This window comes from Tribolium castaneum, chromosome 10 (assembly GCF_031307605.1).
Source record: "Tribolium castaneum strain GA2 chromosome 10, icTriCast1.1, whole genome shotgun sequence".
NCBI classification, from domain to species: Eukaryota; Metazoa; Arthropoda; class Insecta; order Coleoptera; family Tenebrionidae; genus Tribolium; species Tribolium castaneum.
In genome coordinates, this window is record NC_087403.1 from 4,347,915 (window position 1) to 4,365,417 (window position 17,503).

At 39.2% G+C, this 17,503-nt stretch overlaps 4 protein-coding genes across 6 annotated transcripts; 2 read left to right on the plus strand and 2 right to left on the minus strand.

The window, feature by feature from the left end:
• Positions 1–2,512: 2,512 nt before the first annotated feature.
• l(3)05822 (lethal (3) 05822) lies at positions 2,513–3,575 on the plus strand. Its single transcript, XM_064359541.1, has 2 exons — positions 2,513–3,092; positions 3,142–3,575. The coding sequence occupies exons 1-2, from the start codon at positions 2,628–2,630 to the stop codon at positions 3,427–3,429; spliced, it is 753 nt and encodes a 250-aa protein (XP_064215611.1). The 5' UTR covers positions 2,513–2,627; the 3' UTR covers positions 3,430–3,575.
• A 438-nt stretch (positions 3,576–4,013) lies between these two features.
• Positions 4,014–5,336, minus strand: LOC655160 (uncharacterized protein). Of its 3 annotated transcripts, XR_010335693.1 has the most exons (5): positions 5,118–5,335; positions 4,930–5,063; positions 4,670–4,880; positions 4,329–4,623; positions 4,014–4,278 (listed from the first exon to the last, which is right to left on the minus strand). XR_010335693.1 is itself a non-coding variant. In XM_008201605.3 (4 exons), the coding sequence occupies exons 2-4, from the start codon at positions 5,049–5,051 to the stop codon at positions 4,456–4,458; spliced, it is 501 nt and encodes a 166-aa protein (XP_008199827.1). In that variant the 5' UTR covers positions 5,052–5,063; positions 5,118–5,335; the 3' UTR covers positions 4,014–4,455. The 3 variants fall into 3 exon arrangements, 2 of the variants coding, with proteins under 2 accessions (XP_008199827.1, XP_966761.1); XM_008201605.3 differs by having other exon boundaries at positions 4,014–4,623; XM_961668.4 differs by having other exon boundaries at positions 4,014–4,623; positions 4,930–5,336.
• Positions 5,337–5,968: 632 nt separating this feature from the next.
• LOC655236 (uncharacterized protein) lies at positions 5,969–6,896 on the plus strand. The gene is made up of 2 exons (XM_961751.5): positions 5,969–6,228; positions 6,281–6,896. The coding sequence occupies exons 1-2, from the start codon at positions 6,165–6,167 to the stop codon at positions 6,637–6,639; spliced, it is 423 nt and encodes a 140-aa protein (XP_966844.1). The 5' UTR covers positions 5,969–6,164; the 3' UTR covers positions 6,640–6,896.
• A 269-nt stretch (positions 6,897–7,165) lies between these two features.
• Positions 7,166–15,369, minus strand: Sema5c (Semaphorin 5c). Its single transcript, XM_064359540.1, has 9 exons — positions 15,034–15,369; positions 11,937–12,046; positions 11,573–11,672; positions 11,105–11,312; positions 10,760–11,059; positions 9,152–10,605; positions 8,005–8,390; positions 7,766–7,921; positions 7,166–7,711 (listed from the first exon to the last, which is right to left on the minus strand). The coding sequence occupies exons 2-9, from the start codon at positions 12,034–12,036 to the stop codon at positions 7,332–7,334; spliced, it is 3,084 nt and encodes a 1,027-aa protein (XP_064215610.1). The 5' UTR covers positions 12,037–12,046; positions 15,034–15,369; the 3' UTR covers positions 7,166–7,331.
• Positions 15,370–17,503: the final 2,134 nt, after the last annotated feature.

Here is a 17,503-nt window from a genome sequence, read left to right on the forward strand (position 1 = left end):
AAATAGGAAAATCTTAAAGAATCTTAAAAAATTCATAAGGTCCCAAAGGGTGTTTGTTCAAACATGATTTTTTCACAGTCGAAGGCCCTATCGAAGGGCTTAATCTCCTGCAAAAATAAAGAAAATTGCAGGATTTAAAGGGTGTGAAAAAAATCGGTTTGCAGTGCTTCAATATAAGAATAAAAAATTCAGAAATTAAATGCAGTCAAGTTTTAATTTTTAATAGAAACACATTACAATGGTCAAAAGATGATTTAGAGTCCGCAAAATGACAAATCGTCCACGGTGGTAGGAGTGCGCAGAGACGAAAACTCGTCACGGACGAGTCCAATCTTTAAATTAGGGGTGTTGGTAGAAAACAGTGGCGTGGCGTGGCCCTACATTTGTAGGGAATTCGTCTTAAAATTTAACATTTCAATATTACCAGTTATAATAAAAATACCAGTAGAAACATTTTTTGCAATAAACGCGTTTTTACTCGTTACTCATTGAGTATATTTATTTATTCGACGTCTCTGCTTTGTATTTCTAGGAGATCAACGTGTATTAGCATTAGATATGATTTTTACTATTTCATCTTGCTATTATTGAATAGAGGAAATAGTAACTACTACAAATTATAAATCTCAAACCCTTCTTGATCATGGAATAGTTTTTTGCTACGCCACTGCTCAATCTCCCCACTCGATGAAGTACGCATTGGCTCCGCCTATCGTGGTCGTTTACGGAGTTTCCGAGCTCTACAGATACTTTCTTTATGTTTTTGTCTTTTCTGGCGTAGAGGGTTAACCTTTCTATTTTCATATAAAATTCAAACCAAACGAAATCAAAAAGCTTAATATTGTCATGTTTTTTATTAATTATTAAAAAAATTATTTAAAAAATTACAGATATTGTTTATAATTTGCAGCTGAAGCCTTTTGGGTCCACTTTTTTCGTTGTTATTTCCTGGTAGCCACTCTGGTTTCAAGCAGAATGGGTGTAAAGTTAAAAATAATCCCATAAAATTGTTAATATAACTCCTTTGCACTGGCATCAAATACCCCTTTGAAAACTTACGTTTAACAAATACGTCACAAAGTCTCAGCGATCGTCGAAAAACATAATAAGGGCTTTATAACAAGAAGCGCTTTCTGATTTTTCTGTGGACGTGTGGAAGAATAGTGTGAAATATTGCGAAAAACCAACTTTAACTCTTGTTTACATTTTTGTACGTCTCTATCTGAGAGTAGTCATCTTGTATAAAAAATATAGCCTACTAATAAAGGAAATTAAAGTGTTTTTATTTCTGGGTTGCCCCCCATTCCACTTTGCCGTTGCCTGATAATCAAGACACTGATAATGAAATTGGTGTAAGTGCATCGAATACAAACGTGTTGAATAGATGAATAAAAGAGAGACAACTGCTTTTTTCAAAAAAGCCATTTCAAATTTATTCAAAAAGCACACCCCCATTGAAAAGGGTCCATTCACGATGAAGTTTGGCTTCCTGCATGACATAGGTCTCGGACACTAATCTCACTGTAAATGATCTAAATTGGTCTTGCATTTCTAAGACATGGACCACTGAGAGCGACTTCTGCAGTAGGCTTGAGACCTGCCTGCCTGTCTCGCAACAATCTCTGCATTATGATTCCAAATCATTCTATAAAACGCTGTCAATTACAAGCCATGATATGAGGCATGAGGCCGTCTCAGTGTATGTCTTGTGGTGTACATTGAAACTGTTTCTTAAAGAACCCATTCACAATGAGATCTTTTTCGCTACATGCGGCGCGAGAGGACTCAAAGGCTAATACCAAAAGACACAAAAGAACTGACACAGTTTATCATTTTTAGCCATTGACAGCGTTTTCGAATGTTGGTGCAAAGACTTGTCGCGAGGCAGGTTTCAGCCTTCCGCCAACGTCAGTTTCAGTGAAACCCTCTCAAAGTGATCTCAGCGAAAACCATTCACAATGAGATTGGTCTATGAGGCCTATGTCGTGCCGCATGCAGCGAGATATGTCTCATTGTTGATGAAAATAGGGCCTTTTTTGTTGTTTAAAGTCGTTTTTTAAAACTTTTGTGGCAAATTTTACTGATGTGGCAGAGAGGATGCATGCAATTGGCACATGACGATGACTACCCTAAAAGGCACTTCGAGGCTTTTATGGCCTTTTTAATGCAAATTTCAACTTTAAACCTGACAGTCACCAAGGTCAAACATAACCTCAACATTAATCCAGCAACGGTATTTCAAAGCATTTGAAAGTTTCTCCATTTGTTTTTAAGTGTTCTAGTTGGTACATTTTGCTGTACTTTACTACAATAAAGAAATATTTAAATTTTTATTATTGTTTACATTTGTCATCTGTCAAACACATCAAACAACCAAGTTCCCTAAATTTGAGCTCTTATCTAGTTTTTGTGCTCTATATAGTCTCGCGTCAAGGTATGCGCTGTGACGTATCTCATATAGAAATGTCCCGGACTATACTTCGACTTCAGTGAAATTCCATGCGCAGCGTTTTATTGGTCCGCTGTAAAATTCAGGCCAACGGCAAATTTTCGTCCATTTTGTTTCCCGTGCACCGTTTTTCGCCGCAGTGGCGCCAGTTAAAAAGTGAAAACCTCCTTTATTTACCATGTTCCACCAAAAATCGAAGAAAAAGCCACCCCCAAGGCCTCCACCTCCGAACTTTATGAAATATAAGAGTAAGTCGTCGTATAACCTAACCCAAGGAACCCCGAACTTGATCGAGTGGAGCCCCCCGAGCTCGCCAAAGGCGGAACGTACGCACCAGTTTGGTGGAAGTGTTTCTAGTTCGTACAGTAGCAGTACTAGCAGTCTAACTTCTAGTAAAAAAAGCCTAGAGAATGACAATTCCGTGTTCAATATAACCTGGTTAAGCAATACTTCCACTGCGGTAAAACCGAGGATAATTCGGGCAGCGCCCCCGAAAAAGGGCAAGGACGAGGCATCGGGCTCGCCCCCCATGCCCAAAGTGCCCCCGCCCAGCCCCCCGAAGGGGGGCTTCGACGTGGTGACACCGTATGGCATCGCCTTGTTCGATTTCCCAGCAACACAACCTGGCGACTTGCCACTGCAAGTAATTTTCCATTTTGTAGCACTACTAGCCCTACTTACGCCATTTGCAGGTTAATGACGTTGTTGAGCTGATCAGAAGGGTTAACAGCGAGTGGTTATATGGGAAAGTTTGTGATAGGGAAGGGATTTTTCCTGAGAGTTTTATTCAAGTCCAAGTACCTTTACCTGGAGAAGACCAAATAGTTACAGTTTTATACGAATTTACACCTCAGATGGCGGGAGATTTGCCCTTAAAACCTGGCCAAAAAATCAAGGTTATTAGAAAAGTCTCCGACGATTGGCTTTATGGGGAATGTAATGGCCTCAAAGGACAGTTCCCAAGGAATTTTGTCTCTTAAAGCGACTGCCTTTTGTATTACCATGTGATCGTCCACATTAAATGTGATAATTGTGCCTGATAGGCCTATGTTTTGTAAATCTATTTTTGTTGTAATATGTCAAATATTTTTTTAATCGAATAAAACAAACACTTGTTCATTAACAACTTATTAGGTAATTAACTCCTCACTAACGTTCAAAGTAACATTTAATCGACTCATCAAGTCATTGCCAAAAACAAATCGAACAGCAAATATTTATTTAGCGTCACGTTTATTTAACAAAAACAAAACTGAAGTTGTTATCTTGGCAAATAATTATTGAAACACGATTGACTTTGAATATCTCGTAGCATAAGGTTATAATTTTTCCAAAAAATTAGTGGTACAGTAACATCTCTTCACAACGGACATTTTTGTAGAAGCGTAAGAGGACCTATATTAAAATTTCCAACTTCCCATTATATATAATGAGAAACTAAAGTGAAATTAATTAATTAACTAATTAAACTATAAGTTTTTTTTGTATCAGCCAAATAATAAATTAAATTTGCAAAGAAACTCGAAAATTGTTTTTTATATCCGAAAAAAGTGAAACGAACAGGTGATCATTAACAATTTATTAGACTACATTTTGTATAATAATTAACTCTAAATAACGTTGAAAGTAACATTTAATCGTCTCACAAAACTATGTTTAAAGTACAGATACGAAAAATCAACTTTAAAACAATCCCTACCCAATAGTTATAAATAATCCATAAGCAACTAACTCCAATTACAATTGATCAGAAAATACACAACTAGCCGACTTACAAACAAATTTAATATGTAGATTAGGAAAATATGAGTACACAGCACCTCACGTTACTAAAATATTTCTTATTAAAATTTGTACTATTGTATAATTTAGTAATTACCGGTTAAGAAAGCAACGCATCCATATGTCTACTATCACATATATTGCCTTATATACAGAGTTATGGTAGAGATTCCCGTGAAGTCTATACATACATCGTTCAATGCTACATATTTACATTAGTTGTGCTAGTCTGGTCTGTATATAGGAATTTTTGGTAGAAACTCTATTAAAATTACGTATTCCATCATGGATGAAGAGTCGCACTGCTGTTTGGTCAAGCGCCAATGCAGCCCTAGCTTATTATAAAGGTAACTATTTTCCCACTCTAGGAGTTTGTTTAAGGAATGCTGGGTCTGAAACAAACGCTAAAAACCTGGCTTTGAACCAGCCGCCACTTACCCTCTTACTAAGACAAATAACAGGCCATAGGGAACAACCTAGCGTGCAGCAGCAGCACAAGCAGCCGCAGAAGAGCCATTTCACGTTAACTGGCAATGTCTTTTTCAAAATCGCATTTATGCGCATTACAGTTTCGGTGAACTCCTCGGGGGCTACGCGCGAGACGAGCCCGCTGGGAAACTCCGTGCTAAATCGGTTACTCAGTCCAAATCTAAGCAATTAAATCACCCCTCTGTTACAATTTTTAACCAAAGACTTACACAGTCATGTTGCCTGCACCCCTGATCACGACGGGATCAGGGACTAGGGAGACATCAGCTGATTCGGGTTCCTCAACGTTTTCCTCTTCTTCCTCATAGTAAATCGCATCAAAACCTTCCATGTGTCTCGCAATCTACACCAGTTGTGGTGTCCACATGAATTGTTTGTTGTTGTACCAAACACTTACCCCAACAGTTTAGAATATTTCACACGCTTTTGCAATAAAAGAAACGCTAAACGCCCAAGTCTCCCTCAAGACTTGATCAAAACGAACAAATTTCTTTGTTTACTTTCTATTTTCGGGGAATACATGGTTTTGGTTAATTTTATCACGGATTAAGAAGATCAACACCGTTTTCTTTTTTACATTGCACTCGCGCGCCATCTGCACCACTCCACTGCACCAACTTTTTGCTGATTTATACGCTATACCAGTGGCGTACCGAACACTTAACAATTTAAATATATACTATATTAATACAGATATGATGGGTTGCGCCCAGTTTACACACACAAAATCGTCAATAGATCTTTCTTCGTCACTGTTGTCCTTAGCAACGCAACATTGGTTTTGGAAGGGGGCAGATGAGGGTAATTTTGCGTGACTTCAATAAGCTATAGACTCGATATAAAGATGTGAAACGACATTTAAACCAACTCTTTACTGGGTAGGAAGGGTTATTTTGTTCGAAAAGTTTTATAAATGCCTGAAATCACACTTTTCAAAAAGTTGCCAAGAGTGCTTTGACTTTGCACCGAAGAAAAATACGCACCTGAAAGGTCACAAAAGCCTGGGATTAGCTTCAACCCCAATGGTAAAAACTTTCATGCAAATAAAGATTTTGTATTGGTTTTGTTTTTAATAATTAATAATAACAATAACTCGTTTATTGACACGACTGATTTTGTCTTTAATTTTAATACAAGTTATCCATATTTTTTATAAATTTTTCTATTGAAGGGGGGGTGTTAGGAGCTCACTACGCCACTGGTATGCAATTGCTCAAAACGAACCGAATAACACCAAATATTTGTTTTACGTGAGGCGAAGCCGGACCTTTGTTTTATTTAACAAAAACAAGTGTAATTTTAGTAATTTAGTAATTTGTGACTAGTAGTACTAGTACAGGTTTCTGTAATTTTTGCTGGGGTGGCGCAGTCCGCCTGTCAAAACCGTCAAACTTGATGGGCTCTCAAATTGTTTAACTTTTAATTAATTTAGTAAAACAGTGTGATGGCGGGAGCCAAACTCCAGGACGACATAAACAATATCCCCCTGGCTGACGACGACCCGCAAGGTAAGTCGTGTCTTAATCTTGGACGTGGTGGCAATTGAGGTTACTGGCCTAGTGATAATAAACGATGAGCCCGAGCAAAATTCCATTTCGGACGGCAATTCGTCCAGTATGATGCATGGCAGAAGCATGGATTCGATCCAGTCGACGTTCACAAACGGCAGTTCCAGTCCCCAGCACAACAGTCTGGAGCCGGACACAAGTCCGGACGAGCAGGAGGAGAAGGCGCGCCTGATATCGCAAGTCTTGGAGCTGCAGAACACCCTCGACGACTTGTCGCAAAGGGTGGATAGTGTTAAGGAAGAGAATCTCAAATTGCGATCTGAGAACCAAGTCCTGGGCCAATATATTGAAAACTTGATGTCTGCTTCTAGTGTTTTTCAATCGACTTCGCCAAAAATTAAGAAGAAGTGAATGGGGGCCCAGCTGATTATTGCGTTTTAAATGTTTTGTGACGTTTAGTTGAGGCGACGCACTTGCTTTCATCAGACCAGCACCAAGCATTTAAGCTGTGATTATTTCCAATATGTTACTTTACACACTGATCATGAGCAGATAAGCCGAGGCGTAATTTTATTAATGTTATATGTACTGTATGATATACTATTTATAAATTATTCTAGTTAATTGCTTAATTCATAGTTTTGTCATAAATAAAGTGCTGACTTTGAGTTGTGCGTTTCCTATAGCAACCACTATTATTATTTTACCGTTTTTAAACAAAAATTGTTTGTAAGTAAAAAATTAATTGAATTGTTCTGCTTAGAAATACGACTTATTTAAAAAGTTATTGACCAAAACGTTTTTGTAAACTGTTATTCTAATTAAGCAATCAATAACAAAATTTACTTTAGGCGAATTTGCTTCCTGTCGATCTCAAAATTTTCGTAAATGCTCCGTCAAATAATGGCAGTGCCACATGATGAATAAAATGCAAGAAAATTACAAAAACTTTATTAACCATCACTACTAACTCAATGTGAGTTATAACATAACTTAGGCGATATTTACAGACTTTGTTAATATTTTACAAATTGTTTCACTGTTATGTGCATATACAGGTACATCTGCTTACAAAATTCATATATCACATTTATCAAAATAACTCAGTCGTAATAATACTTATCATCGTCAAGTAAGTCCTGCTTTACGTGTCCGTTATTCAACGTGTGACTGTTTCTTTTAAGCGTTGCACTCTCGTAATCACTACAATATTTAGATTTAAGCGTCCCATTATTTAAAAGATTGTTCGACGTTGAAGCACTGTGTTTCTTCGACCTGTCCTGAAGGGGCATTGTAATGTAGGGATTCTGCTTAGGGCTCATGTAATGCGGCGAACTGGGAATCTTGATTCTCCTCTTTTTGTGATAGTAGTGCGTGCCGCCAACTCCAGACACAAGCCCTATCACTATTCCCAAAAATAGGAACAGAATTGCTCCCCCAGGGGATGCTAGTTGTGGCGACTCACTAGCCATCCGTGCAACATCTATCGCAAAAATCGCCATTATACTTGAATAACTTAATTAAAACCAGTAATTACCACTCAATTGCTCCGGAATGCACATTCTTGTTTCAACGCTGCTCCCTTGGCACATGTTTGGGCCCGGATTTAGCGTCCGACACTGGCGTTGGCGGTGCTGCTCATTGTTCTTGTCGCACACGGACCACGAAGTCCAGTTGCTCCACCCAAGAACAGCTAAGTCAGAAAAATCATTATCTGGGTGTTAGCCAGCATTTTTGTTACACTGTGGAAATTTTAAACGAAAAATTGCCACTCACATTCGCAGGGCGCGTTCTGGCAGGGCTCCTTCTCCCAGTCGTGCCCGGAGCAGTTCGAGCCTAAGCAGACCCGGTGCCTGGTCTTGACGCCCCAGCCGCAGGAGGCGTTGCAGGGTGACCATTCCGACCAGCAGCCCCACTCCCGGCAGTGGTGTTTATTGCACTCCCTTGTTTGAACAGAGGGGCCTGTGCAGCCGATCCCTTCACAATATCTCGTTCTATTCTGCAAGCCGCCCCCGCACTGAACCGAACACTCCCCCCACGGCCCCCACGCACTCCACTTGGGATGTTCACTGTCTTTCGTAAAGCAGTTATCATTATTACAAACTTCCTCCTTCATTGCGACCTTAATTAACGACATCTTCACTGGGGCCTTGCACGTGCACCTAAATCATTTTTATGTAGGATGGCAAGTTTGGGTGGCGTTAGTTCAACTCCTACCACGCGCACTCCGACAATAATAACAAAATTTTCATAAAAATACACCGAAAAATCGCCTAATTTTAAGTTTACGATAATGCAGGCCAATTGAAGAATTGATTATTTTACGAAAAAATATAAAAAATTTCGCTGAAATGGAGTGAAAATTCATGCCTTTTTCGAGCGCTTAAAAATGGGACACTGTATGTTGTTTGGTGCGAAAATTACGTAAAAACTGTCGCTAGCCCCGAAAAAATTATTAACAATTAAGTTTATTCATCATTCACTCGTAATAAAATTTTTAATTCGTGATTAATTGTGAGAGTCGTATTTTGGCTTTTATCGCCGGCCATTTCGCATCGAAGACGAAATTCCAGTATTGTGGGAAGGGCCAGTGCCGGTTTACCGTCTCACTTGTTCTAGGAATGCGCATTTGACCAATAAAAATAAAATGATTACCTCCACCTTGTTTATCTACCGCACAAAAAATTGCAAGGTGTTTGTCATTGGATATTGACGAACTAATGGAGACCCGACAGTAGGAGACACCAATCATACGGCAAAGAAAACGGGTGTTTGATTATTTTAATTACCGCAGATATTTGCAAATAAATTGTGACCCTATTCAGTTTAAAAAAAGTGATCTAATTTTTTTATAATTTACGACGAGATAATAGCGGGATTGTGGTTAAAATAATGCCAGATAAAGAATGAGGGTGCTTATTACCTGAACCGTTTATTGTAGTCCCCGGAGCTGTTGGTAAGACTTATCCAGGGCGTACTGACGGTTTTCCGGTGCTCTGGACACTCAAACTTGAACTCTTCGTCATTCCCGGCACAAAACTGCCCCCCATTTTCCGGGGGTGGGTTATTACAAACCCTTGTCCTCCTCTTACACCCGGAGCAATGACTGGGCGAACAGTCGCCCCAGTCGCTCCATTCGCCCCAGCCCCCATCCTGGGGCATCGCCGGACAGGGGGGTATCTCCGCGTCGCAAAACGCCTCAGTCCTGTCCTGCCCCACGCAGACGCGCCCGCCGTGCGCCGGGGCCGGGTTGGTGCAGGTCCGGCTCCGCGTTTTGACGGCCGTGCCGCAGGTGGCCGAGCAGGCGGACCAGGCCGACCACACGGACCAGCCCCCGTGCACCGTGCAGTTCGTCACGGCGATGGCGGGCCCCCCGCAGGGCAGCCCCCCGTTCTTGGGGGCCGGGTTGTTGCACTCGCGCACCTGGCACAGGCAGGTGTCGGCGTCCGACTCGGGGGCGCTGCGCTGCACGCAGGGGGCCCACGGCGACCACGAGGACCAGCCCCCGTCGACGACGGTGTCCAGGATGGGGCACGTGGTCACCGCCTGCTTCCAGTACTTGTCCAGGGGGTCGGCGTTCGGGGCTGTCGAGCAGTTCTCGTAGCGCTCGTTCCAGCCGCAGTAGGGGTCCATGGCGTTGAGGCAGCTGGTCTTGGAGGTGTGGCGGGAGCAGTGCTCGGCGGGGATTTTCATGACCTGGTGCTCCGTCGCCACGTAGATGGACTTCGTGGCTTTGAGGAACTGGATGCTTTTGACGGGGGTGGCGGGGTTTTGGACCGTTTGCCAGATTTCCACCACGCAGGTCTCCTGGGTTCGGGGCAAGACCGAGATCTTTTTTATCACACCGGTGGTTGTGGACACGTAGATCACATGGACGGAAGTGTGGATTTTGGTTGAGAGAACGTCGATTGTAATATGAGTGAAGCGTTCCAATTGGGCGACGTGTAAGGGGTTTAGAGTGGTTGCCTGGACGGCACTGTCCATTAACTGGTATTTGGACGTCTCCAAAAGGTGGCTGCTTCGTGGCGATGATTTACAGTTGAAATGGTCGCGGTGGTGCACGTTGTACTGCCCCCAAGCGCTGTCCATGTTTTCCCTGTACTTGAAAGGGCCCGCAAAAGCGGCTTCGATCGACGATAAGTTAAAGGCACAAATTGCGGAACCTGCGATACTATTGCTCGGTGTTGTAAATGTGGCATAGACCATGTTTTCATCAGGCACGTAAGCCATACTTTGGATTTCATCGAAATAAAAGGGGTATTCGCCACTGACCGAACAGTTTAACCGTGCCTTTAAAAACGTCGTCCAGTTATCCTTCAACATGGTGTGCCCCCCGGGATCATTCTTGCAAACACGGGCGATTCGCGAATAAATAGTCTACGAGAAAAAAATACTAAGCCAAATTCCCCTGACCAGAAAAAAGCCCACATGTCGCAAAAAACTCAGTATTTTTTAATATAGTATTCCAATTCCAATGATTAATTTTCCCGTGAGCTTTTTCCGTGTGGGCTTATTTCATACATTCCCATACCTTCCCGCAGTTCATGTACTCCACAGCCGTCTCCCTGAACAAGAAATAGACGAAATTCTCAGTCTCAAAAGTGCCCACAAACTGCGGGTCATTCAGCAAGAAGCTATTGTACTGTTTGGTCCTGATCGTGACCGTGCCCACATTTTTGGAAAAGACGAAATCGGAGCTGGAAAAATCCGTGGGTCCGCCAAAATAGTACTCCCCCCGTTCTGACATAAAGCCGGTGATGTTGGCTGCAGGGTTATAGGGGCACTTGGCCAAGCCATCCACCCATTCTGTAACGTCGGACACATTTTCGATCTAAAATTGAGAGTCAAACTCGGAGTTTTAACTTAGTCGCCGTACTTTTCTGGTGGAGCACTGAGGCGAGAATGCGTTCGTGCCACAGACGAATAGGTTTTTGCCATTGGTTAGCAAAATTTTGATGTAGTTGTGGCAAAACTCGTCCGATTGGCCTTTGTTGATGCATTCGATGCGTTTGTCTGTGGAGGCGGGCCATTCGGCCGACTCCAAAAGCTCCAGTTTCGTCAAAGATAAGCGAAAGAGGACGTCTCTACAATTTTTGTGCATGAGTGATAAACACCCACTTTAGGAGCGAGTTAAGTGCCAAGTCGGCGCCCGTGTTTACATTAATTAAAAAGTTGTAAAGGAGCCAATTATTACGACTTTATGGGTTAGAAGCAATCACCTTTAACCCTCGTTTTACCTTTCGTTATTTATTGTTATTACAATGTAATGTCGCTACTTTGGGTAAATAGAAGTGAAAGATGATTTATTTAACGGCAATTTTATTTGTGTGGAAAGTCATTTTACCTTGCGCCGACTAATACTTGGTTCCTGGCCACGTCGAAAAGCATCTGCGAGTAGGAGACAACCTCATCTTGTGAAAATTTGTTTAAAGATTGCTGAAGATCTAAAAGGAAGTAGCTTTGTTTCATCACGTTTTAAGAACAAACTTTTTGTTGTCTTTCTGATAAAATTACTTATTATGCACACAAAAGCCGTATTTTTTGAGAAAAAACATGTCTATTTGAGCTGTTGACCCATTTCGTAAACGCTCAAGTGTTTTTTTTTAAGAGTAAATATTTATTTGGTGCATCAGTTTTATTCAGGTATATCTTACCTGTACTCTAGATTATTTTATGTTATTATCAAAAGTTAAATACCAAACACTTACCTTGGAACGAAATATATCGAAAATCATGCTCCGCCGATAGAGTTAGTGTTAGGAAAATCGACAGGCAAAGTAAAAAATTTAAAGGTCCATGTGGCACCATTCTGCATGCTCTGAAAAAATCAAAATCAAGTGCTGGGGACTCAAGCTAGTTAGATATTGTAAATATGGAAGCACTCTGACACTGACATTACATAAATGTAAAATGTGGTTAATTGAAAATTAACGACCGATAAATAATAGGCCGTGCATCTTCCGTCCAAACAGCGGCAAAGCTGTGTAATTTAAGATATTGTCTGTAACATAATTATACATCAAATGTACATATAATTAATGTATTAATTTTTGGCCAGTGCGTGACTCACGTTTTTTTCGTTTCTGACAACTTAGTAAATAGGTTCCAAGAATGTAGAAAATTAGCGTGCAACCTGATGTAAATCTTCAAATAAATAAGAAGTGATCCCAAAACGGTTATCCAAGGCTGATTACAAAACCAGCAGGCGCCTCGTGCATATTTATTTCTCGCATTTCGACATATTTATTATATACTTTAATTTATAGTAAGCCAGTAATAATTATTATATCATTATAAAGGGAAACAATCAAGCGAATTACATCACACAACAATGCCCCAGGAACAGTGTGGAAAACGTGATTACGAGCTCCTTGAAGAGTCAAACTAACAAACAACAGATGCGGATGTCCACCAGCATGATCCACCTCTCGAAAAATATCGAATTTCATTTCGAAACGTGCACATCCATTAAGAATTTACATAACGCTAGGTTTTCCTTAAAAGTAATCTTGTTTCGTTTCACACAATGTGGGCGATGTTTATTTAGCGACCGCTACGAATCTTGATTTTTTGAGAAAATACAGACAAAACAATTGTCCAAGGCGGCATCATTGGATTAAGTGTCACACAATGCCCAAATCCCCTCACAAAAGACTCATTGTCGTCATGTCCGGGTCGTAGTAAATTGCTCAAATTTCTTTGGAGTGAGCTAATTGTGCTGAAAGGTGGTAAATTACGCTTGATCTCCAAACTCGTACATTTCCTCTCTCGAGCAATTTGTACAGCATGCGAGGCAATGTTTATTTGAATAAAAAGGCTATAAATGCAGGCAAGGTATCATTAACAATTTCCTTGACAAGGCTGTCTAATTTATAATACGAGCTATGTGTAGCAAAAAGGCGGCCGCTTGAGACCAGTGCGTGTTCTCTGCTTTTGCGAACTTGCAGATGAATCACGTAATTACACGTACTATCGAATTGTTCCTTTTCAAACCCAGAAAAATTCTAAAGAAAGACACAACGAACACATGCTCCCATTTGTACGTTCATACGATTTTCCGGAAAACTCTTGATATCTGGTATTGTTCTTCAAAAAAGTCGTTCATTTTTATTTACTGCGTGGCTCATCAGCGGCGAATACATCGTGGTTTTTATTGGCCGTCCTGACATTAATCCCCGGTGTTTGTGTGGCAATTTAGTCGCCTTTGTAATTTGGTAATTGAGGTAAAGGTGAGTTACGAGTCATTGTCACTTGGAAAAATTTCGTCCACACATAAACATGTTTGATTCATTTGAAAACTGTTTCGGTGGTGTGAATGAGGCGCTTTATTCACGGAATTATTATCTTAAGAAAGGCATGAACGCAGTGACTCTAACCTCCTGACCCAAGGAATATTTAATACATTGACTTCTTAGAAATACGCAATTAACACTTTATTGAAGCCACATATTTTCTATTGAATGATATGTTGCTATACGAACTTCTAACAATTAAAATAAATGAATTAAATCGGCTCGTTGTTTCGAAAATATTTAAGGCATGAGTAAATAGATCAGGGACTCTGTTCTATGTCTATGACTAAATTGATAAAGCAGCTTGTCATAATCAATCATTATAATCGTGAAGGTTGGATTGAATTACATTTGAAGAGGTTTTTTCGGTTATGCTTCACTTCAAGTCGCTCGGAATCAAACGCTACACGGAAATATTGAGCAGGAAAAATTTTCTCGTAAACATGTGATAAGCAAGTGTATTTTGAATTAAACATCTGCAAAATATCAATATTTACAACAATTATGCCGTAAAACGGGCATACACAAAACGCAAACGCTAATCATTAGCTTTACACTTGGATAAATTTATACGAACGTACAAAGGAAATTTTCTAGTTTCATTATGTTGCTTGGATTTGCGACAAATGCAAAGACGCTTATTGCGCGAAATTATATGAAAGAAAATAACGACAGAGCACTTATTAAATATTTCCGTTTCAATTTTCTGTACTAGAACTGAATCTAGATTTTGTAATCAAGTATTTTTAGTCTGCTAACGACTCAAAGACTAATTCTCGTACGGTGGTCATAGTCGCTTGTGATTTTTTTTTACCCTTCCCAAAAATTAATTACCGGAATTATATTTTTTAAATGATGCATTGAACACAAAAGACATTCTTTTTACAATCAAAATATTTTTGATTTAAAAAAAAAAATCAAATCCATAGCTTGCACAGAAAAAGTTATGGAGCTAGCACGCATACTTGGGTCACTCTGTATGTACCATTTGAATTTTTAATTTTTGCTTAATTGTTTAAATAAAGCATGATTTAATTGAGTTTGGGTGTCGATGAAAATAAGTGGTAAAAAATCCATCGCTGATACATTTCTGACGACAAATAAATTTTCGGCCCTTTCATTATCGTCACGCAACTTTTAAATTATAATTTGTGTAGCATCCAATTTAAAAACTAGTTTTATATCATTCCCACTTTTCTATTGTAGTACTCTTATTGCGACCTTGTGGTCTATTTAAATTTTAAAATTTGATTTGTTTACGTTTTTTCTATGAAAATTTCAATCACTGCAATTGTGATGAATTAAAGGTGGGTTGGAATGTTGAAAAACCTCGCCTGAGCAACTACTAATGAAAATTTTTCTGCGAATTTTGCGTGGTCAGAGATGTGTTAATAATGAGCGTAAAGGTAAGTGCGGCATGTTCCGCCTCAATCGTGCGTTAATAACAATTTTGTTGAAAGGCTCAAAGTGAATTAAAATCAAGATGTGTCTCAGCTAATTCAAGAAAACTTACAAGTATGATTTTCTATGAGCATAGCTGGGTAGACAGGTCAGTAAAGAGGGGAGAGCGGCAAGACATCGTCCAACTTTCCATCACATCAAAAATCTGTTTATAAATCTGCAAATATCACTAAAAACGTCCATTTTAAGCACAAATCACGGTCACTAGTCGAACCACGCGTCCGAAAAACCCCCTATCTGCACAAAATATAGCACAGATGTCGGTGAATAAACGAAATTATGGAACGACCTTGGCTAGGTTGTTTGGGTATAAACACTGTGTTGCCTTTCTGTGAAGCGAAACGTTTAGGTTCATTGCATGAACGGTATTCGATTGCATGGAGTGGGTTATGAACTGTTCTAAAGAACTGTTCTCAGCTCCGGCCTGCCTATCCGGTTGCGCAGCTCCATCTTACGATTCAGACACTCTGTATTCTATGATTAGATTAGTCTTCCAAGCCTCCGAACCTGCATCTCCTAGCATTTCCGTGCCAGGAGGAAAAAACGTGCAAGATTTTCAAGAATTTCCACAAAAAAGAACACAACTTAACGCAAATACATACACAAGACAACAAAACATGTGTTAGTTATGCTAAGTAATTAAGCAATTAATTATACCGCGTTTATACAACATTTTGCACTATTGCTGTTTTTGTTTGTTGGTACTTTTGTCAGAAAATCCACTTTGATAGGAAAGTAGGCCTGTTTATCTTGGTTTATCTACAATCCACGTGTAAATTGCTGGCATTCAAATCTCCAAAAATAAAACTTTAACATTATGTGGTTTTAATCTTTTTCCATGCATTTTTATGGTCTTGAACGAACTGCAGGAACGTGTGATAAATCGCGAAATATTCTTTAACATCTGTTACTTGTTTTTTGTTTTGTGTAATTGAGTAAGTGATAACAGTAGCCACTTTGATGCTTTCACAATAGACTTGCAGTCTAGCAGATAACAAGATTGTGGTATCAGGAGATGTAATTAGTGGAACATTTATTTGTTGTGTAATTGATCCATGATCAGAATCACGTTCGCACTTATTTTGCGAATCGGAGGTTGGTTTTCAAGTTTTATCAAAAAAAATAATAGCTATTTCGTCAGGACTTTGTATTGAGTTTGATAAATCAATTGCCGAATATTGGGTCTGTTTCACAGGAAAGTAGAGAGCTTGCGGAGAAAATCCTTTTTGTGTGTCTATTAAAATTAACAAAAACAAAACAGATCAGTCCGAGGTCAAGAAAAGAAGGTCGCCTACGTACATGCAGTACCTAGAATTCTCCGAAATTGTTAATAAAATCTTGTTTAATGTGTGCGTCATCGTCAAGTATCAATTTTTACGTGTCGATGAAAAAAACGTGTTTAAGGAAATTGTTGAAAACAAAGGATTTGCAGCAATATGGTTAAGAAACTAGCCATGTGTTTGCTGTCGCGAAATGAACGTGGGATTAAAAAAAACAAACCAGTTGTACGAAATAAGGAGTATAACACAAGTACAAAACCTGTAACCGTGAACTAACTTATTTAATACAATCCTGCAATAAAGTGCACAAAATGGTTTCGTTTCGGAATTAACTGTTAAGTAATTGTCAAATTTCAATATTTAATTGCCATTTGGACGCGTGGTTTGTAATTAATTTATCTGTCTGAATTGAATATTAAGTGTGAACTTTCACGCTCTGTAATAAGATGAATAAATAATGGGACAAATTACAAAAACTGTTCATTTGTACCGACATGCCTCCACCCTTTTGTGATAAGCGCGCAAGTGTACCTTTTACAGAGAGTTTGGTAAATAATTGCAAAATAATACGATAATATCAGTACAGGAGAAGATAACAATTTTCAATTGCCATACACTATCTGATGTGAAGTAGAATTTTATGTATTTAGTGTGATTATGTTTGAACTTGAAACAAGGACGAAGATAAAAAATGGATCAATTTTCAGAAGTAGTCATGTTTTTCTAGATGTACGATAAAAACAATAAACATTTTGTCGCAGTGTGTTAATTTATTTATTTGAACAACTATTTTTCAAATGATTTCTAAAGGAACAATTTGTATTTTCAGATGTAATCGTAGTGATATCAGTGTGTTGTTAAATTTAATACAATTAATCATAAACAACGTTATTTGTCGAACTTTGTACTCGTTTTCAAATTGTAACATGTAATTTTTCCAAAAACAAGTAATCACTGAAGTTCTTGGACGTGGTCGCCTTTATAAAAAAAAAATGATGTTAACAAATAAATTCATTAAAACTTGGTAACAGACTCAAATTTTTACGACTGTTTACTTCATTATTGGACAGAGTGAGTCTGAAGGTAGGCCCATAAACATTGGCAATGATAGTTTTTGCCAAATATTAGCGACTTTTGCGACAAAACTTTTTGAAAAAGTGGAACTTTTTTGGTCTAAGACTATGTAAAAAGATCTGGGGAATCGAATGGCATCGAAAAAATCGGCAAATTCCCAATAGTTTT